At 32.4% G+C, this 6000-nt stretch overlaps 1 protein-coding gene across 1 annotated transcript; it reads right to left on the reverse strand.

Moving 5' to 3' along the window:
- Positions 1 to 2074: 2074 nt before the first annotated feature.
- TRIADDRAFT_24080 (uncharacterized protein) lies at positions 2075 to 5629 on the reverse strand (the record flags this gene model as incomplete). Its single annotated transcript, XM_002111900.1, has 19 exons — positions 2075 to 2174; positions 2409 to 2515; positions 2638 to 2740; positions 2859 to 2889; positions 2980 to 3028; positions 3182 to 3292; positions 3403 to 3491; positions 3575 to 3655; positions 3740 to 3823; positions 4023 to 4158; positions 4248 to 4336; positions 4413 to 4464; positions 4560 to 4660; positions 4744 to 4801; positions 4879 to 4935; positions 5009 to 5073; positions 5192 to 5232; positions 5317 to 5408; positions 5501 to 5629. Coding segments are annotated over 19 exons (1575 nt in total), but the record flags the coding sequence as incomplete, so codon positions are not given.
- Between the last annotated feature and the right edge of the window lie 371 nt (positions 5630 to 6000).

Raw genomic sequence — 6000 nt, forward strand, 5'->3', positions numbered from 1 at the left:
GGAGACTAGCATCTATAGCTTTATTGTGCTACAGAAACAGTTAGGTAGCCCACTTTATTACGTACTAGATAACTATGGAAAGAATAGCACATCATAGTCCAATTGGCGCTGATAAATAAATAATATATTAGATATGTATTTTGATGGCCATCCCATTCATACAGGTATAATACAACTGTATCTACTACTTCAGTTTCATGGAATAAATTTTTAATATTAAGACTTTGGCAGTTCTAAAGGCAATGACGATCTTCCATATTAACAGTCACACACATTAAAGTAATTTTTTTGTTGGTATATCCTTTCTGCTTCGATTCTATAGCTACCACATACAAACCCTCTTTCCTTCACTATTTCATTTTAACAGTTACACACATTAAAGTAATTTTTTGTTGATATCTCTTTTCTGCTTTGATTCTACAGCCGTCATATACAAAACCTTATTTTCTTTTATGGCATACAGTAAAGGATAATGGATATACTATAAGACCACTTTGCTGCTTTGTTTATGCTTAGAAATAAGAACCCGCTCTTGTTAAAATCTCGAAGCCACCTGTAGACTGTGGCGAACCCGTTTTATAACTCCTTAGGTTCACTATACACTAACTTGAAATTTGAGTTATTCAATTTGAGCAAATCTCTAACGTGACACAATTAGGTAAATACGGTAATTAACCTTAAAATTATTGTTAATTAATAGCACGTTTGATAGAGAAGAATTATTTTTCTTTTCCCGCATAATAACATTTGAAATTGGCTAAGATAAACTGGATAATCACTTAGCCTCTACGACAACAATTTCCATAACTTATTAATCACTACATAATTTTATATAGCTGTCAGCGACTACCTTGTAGGAACATAGTATAAATAGTACTAGTAACCCGTTCATCGTACCAACCATCAATCAATTATTGTATTAACCATAGCAGACTATTTCACTTCTAGTTCTACCATTCGGCACTTCTTGCTACTACTGAAAGTAGATGAAAAAATCTCTACACGGCATTCATGTTCACAGTAGAATGTGACATTAGTGGATCGATTTACATATTCATTCATATAGTACTCGAAAACATACTTGTGATATTTTCTTGTGCCATTTCCTGTGGATTTCTCATTGTAATATCTCACATACATTACATCATGGTTTATAGCTTACAACATCCCTACATATTTTATAACACGGAAAATTACGGCCGCAGAACGATGGCTGAATGTATTAAACCAGTAACTTCTTGATGTTATACTTTATTGAACACTTAAGCTCCTGAAAAATATAAAATGGTTCTAAAGAATACTGTTTTGTCTACAACTGTGATTTATGCTCAATATTTAATTGAGGTGTTATATTAGGAGTTAGTAAAGTTATGCTAGTTGTTGCTCGTTCTTATACTTTGTTTACTACTGCATCATATCTTGACGTAACCTCTCTCCGTTACGCCTTATAACTCGCAAAATTGCAGTAGTGAAGGGATGATTAAATATACTAGTCAACATGGCCGCAGTGTTGTACTTCATTAATTACATACTAAAGTTGCTGACGCATCACGAAAGCAGCACTGGTTAACATTGCTATTTTTTGCTATTTTTTAAGGGCCGACTGCATAATATTACTTCGGACCCGATTAGATGTCAAATATGAGACTTGTTACTTCTGCTTTTTAGTAGATGTAGAACATGAGTATAAAGATAATTTATTCGGAGATGTTGTCCGTTATATGAGCCTTTAATTAAGCAAGCATACTATTATCTAGAATCCAGCTACGATCAGTAAAAAGTAGCACTAATATCCATATTTCTAGGTATAAAATAAAACAATTTATATCGCATGATACCGATTGAACAGTAACTTCTACAAATAGTTAAAAACATTTATTTTGATAACGAAATTTACTCCGTATAGTTATCCTAATAACTATTGTAAATTTCTCTCTAGATATAACATTTTACCGTAGTACAAAACTGTAATGTCTTTCAACTAGTTACAATCATAAATTATGTTATAATTATCACTTATCAGAAATTTCTACATAACATTAAACTATATTATACTGTATGTACTGAAATTTCTTTATTGACGCCGGGAAAACCAATTGACAACGTTCATGAATACGTCAGCTTCGCATTCTACTTCACTCAAAGAGTGATTATTTCCAGGATAAGACAACAACCTGTATGCAATTTCGTGCAATTAGTATAGTATATTTTCTAAGAAGTACATAAACACTAACGTTTCTGGTCAAAAATGTACGTAAATAAAGTAGCGACTAAGATCACGAGTAAGAATTTGTCCATAGACTTTAAGAAGCCCACTTGGATAAGTAGATCAAAATTCAAAGTTAGGTAATATATACACTATATGACATTTACACTCAGCTCATAAATTCATAATTTTAATGTCTAACCTGGTCTCAATACCGCGAGCTTTCAAAGCACGAAAGAACTCTCGGCCTTGATATGGAGGTACTCTTTCGTCGTCTTCTCCCAATAAGATGAGTGTTGGCGTTCGAACCTATCCGGCATAAGTTAATATTTCATAATATACATCTTTTGTTCGTATTTTCAATTTACTTAACAATAAGTAGAGTTATTGTAAGGAGTACTGCAAACACTGTAAAAGTTACTACTTCGTACTTGCGATATATAATTCATTGGTGATTGATTTATCATCTTAGAGTAAACATCGGACGAAGAGAGATTACGAAAGTCCCATTTAAATCCGGCTTCAACGTAGCACCTACGCAACATACATTCTCATTCATTTACTACCTAATTTCATGCAATCTAGTATTCCTGATACGTGCAAAAGACGATTTATATGATTTGATAGAGATATACATGCAATCAGTCCTTACCAATCGGGAATATCGGTAACGTTTAACATACCTGAAGGCAATTTATAGAAGAATATAAATAATAAAATCTAAGTTAAGCCGTGAGAGATTTGCCTATTCATATCTCAGTGTTATAACTCACTTGCAATATCAGTCACAGGATTTCGCACTGCACAAGCTTTGAAGAGATCCTTTAGTAATTATGAGTAGATTAAAACTTGAATTATTTTCAGGTTGGAAATATTAAGTTAATGAAATTATGAAATCGGTTGAGTAAGCCGTCATAAAAGTTAATTGCAAACTATACACAAATCGTTTGAGAGTTCCGATAATGCCTTACTCACAGGAAACTGTCCAACCATATGAGTTCCTAAGAATCCACCATGTGATCCACCAAAAATGAAGACCTTTTCATTATTAATATTTCCGTTCTTTAAAATATAGTCCACTGCTGACTGTGGAATAACATTATATGTACATTACATATCACAAAGGTAAATAACTACGTAGAGAATACGGATTATTTTTATCCATTTTTATTCTTGGGCATTGAAATTCGTCTTACTTTTACGTCAGCAACGTCAACGATACCGACATTTCCTATAAGAGAATCAATACCCTGTTGGCCATATCCCATAGAACCTCGATAGTTTACTACATACGAAAAACGTTAATTAAGATATTAGTGATTCGTTCTTAACAACAGTAATTTTATTGCTACTTGATTTCAGAGTTACCTTGCAAAACGGCATATCCTAACAGACAGAAGCAATAATAATAAATTTGATAATAACTATAAAATGCTGAGTGAGGTCCTCCTACGAATGCAACAGACTTAAATGTTTATTTTTATTCTAGAGGTTCGATTTAAATAACTTTGAAGGTAGATTTTGCTATTATACCATGTGGCACAACGATAAGAGGTGGCGATGTTACCGCTGTAGGCTTAATAAATATAGCATCAAATTCTAGTAATCGTGAAAGAACTAAATTAGTGTTGATTTGATGGGTTTTGGGAACGTTTATTGATTTTTACCATCAATCAAGGTGTCATCAGAAACCTTCAAAGTAATTACTTCCCATGATATTCTATCATCAGCTATAACGTTCTCTGATTAAATGATTACGTAAAAATGGTTAGAAAAAGTCTTTCCAATTTGATATTAGAAAACAGCTTAAGAATACAAATTAATTTCAATTTCTTCGCAAAGTGTAATGTGCAAGCAACATTTAGAGAGACAGTGCAGATAGAATTACCGAATTCAATCCAATCCATACTTGTTAAGGCATGATCACTTGCAGATGGTATTGCGGCTATCATCTAAAAACGTGAATTACAACATGAATAGCCTACTATTTCTATAACAGTAGTTACAGAACTTATTTCTAATGTAGTACAATAAGACAAACCAATCGATCCGAAATTGCCGGTGATGCATAAGATGCGAGCAGAATGTTTCTATGTACGTCGATGACACTCCAACACCCTCTTTCATTATCTTACAATTATTTAAAGATTTAGTTAGATATTATTGATTACGTAATTGTTAGCTCCAATGTAAAGTTAATGAGTACCTTTGGTTATACAGTTAATCTTTTTATTAATAGTATCGACTTCGAAGATATCCTTAGTTTCAAATATAAAAATTATGTATGATAATCAGTTGTTAGGTTTTAATATAATTACATAGTCTGAATCAACATTGAAATGGTAAAGATTACTTGATAAACTCTTCGGATAGTATGAAAGTACAGTTTATTTCCGTCTTTGTTCCAACATCGTTTCGGTAACTCCATGCTATATATGCCACAGAAGTCATTATCTTTTAATGTAAAATGTAAACATAAGTGATAACACCAATTACATTATTACAAAAAGTTTGACAAAATTTGAATATCACACAACTCTTAGGTTTAGAAACTTCTTCAACCAATGTTGAGCGTTCTCTTGTGTTCCAGTCAATCTAGTTATATGAAAGAGTCAAAATATCCTGCTTATTCTAAACATGAGTAAGGCTTTTAATAAGAAATTATCCATTACTTGCATAAGTGCTGCGCAATTGTGATGTGGCCCACCAGATGGATAACGTATATAAACCTGTATATCACATGAAGGGTAATTAGATGTTTATTGTACGCTGGACTTTACCATTAAAATATCATATACTAACAAGCTTAGTTCCCTGAGGATTGAATCGAGGAGAATATATAGTATAATTTTCTTCAGTGAGTTGCTCTAGAATTACATTATTATGAATACAAAATTTTATTGTAGACAAACTATATATTCGTAGTTTGATAAGCATGAAGCATTTAGTAACAGGCAAAACTTAAAAAAATTATAAAGCATTTACCAAACTTTGAATCATCTACAGGGATGTAGTATAAGGCATTTCTAATCCAAACAATAATGGTATAGTTATAGTTGAAAGGTTAATATTGTAGTAATCGTAAACGTAAGCACTAGCATACAACCAACCTTCGGCTTGAGCAATAAATGATTCCTAATCGCCATGGCTCATTATTCCATCCAGCACATACAATGCCAGAACTATCACGACACCAAATTGCCTGAAATCCGAAACAGTATTTACAATTATCAACATTGATAAAGCATTTACTGAGTACAGTATAGGCTGTATAGTATTTTTAAATTCATATACTTGGCCGGGAGAGATATTTGAAGGAACATCAAGGATTCGAACTGCTCCAGTATCGATATCTAAAACTACTAAAACTGGTTGATGCACCGGTTCTCTTTCTCCCCAACTTTCTTGAGCCACAAACTTATCTAACTGTAGTTGTTAAGTGAAAACAAATTTACATAATTAGAAATTATTTAATGTTGGAATATAAATGAGGCAGCTTGCTATAACTATCGCGAAGAATTACTTTATTCGATGCATTTTCGGTATCATCGCCTACAATTATAAATGTTAAATAAAAAAAATTAGCGAGAATATAGTTTAAAATGGCTACCGTAGTGTTTTAATTTGCCATTACGTTTCTTGTCGTTGTCATCATTTATATTCGAATCGAAATAAGTCTTAAGAGATTTTTTCTCTTTCTCGGCCACATATAAAATAAATTTTTCGTTTGGGGACCATCTCAGACTAGAAAATGTTGCTAAAGCAACAACTTAACATGGTTACAATCTCAATAT

Source organism: Trichoplax adhaerens, genomic scaffold (genome assembly GCF_000150275.1).
Source record: "Trichoplax adhaerens TRIADscaffold_4 genomic scaffold, whole genome shotgun sequence".
Classification (NCBI taxonomy): Eukaryota; Metazoa; Placozoa; class Uniplacotomia; order Trichoplacea; family Trichoplacidae; genus Trichoplax; species Trichoplax adhaerens.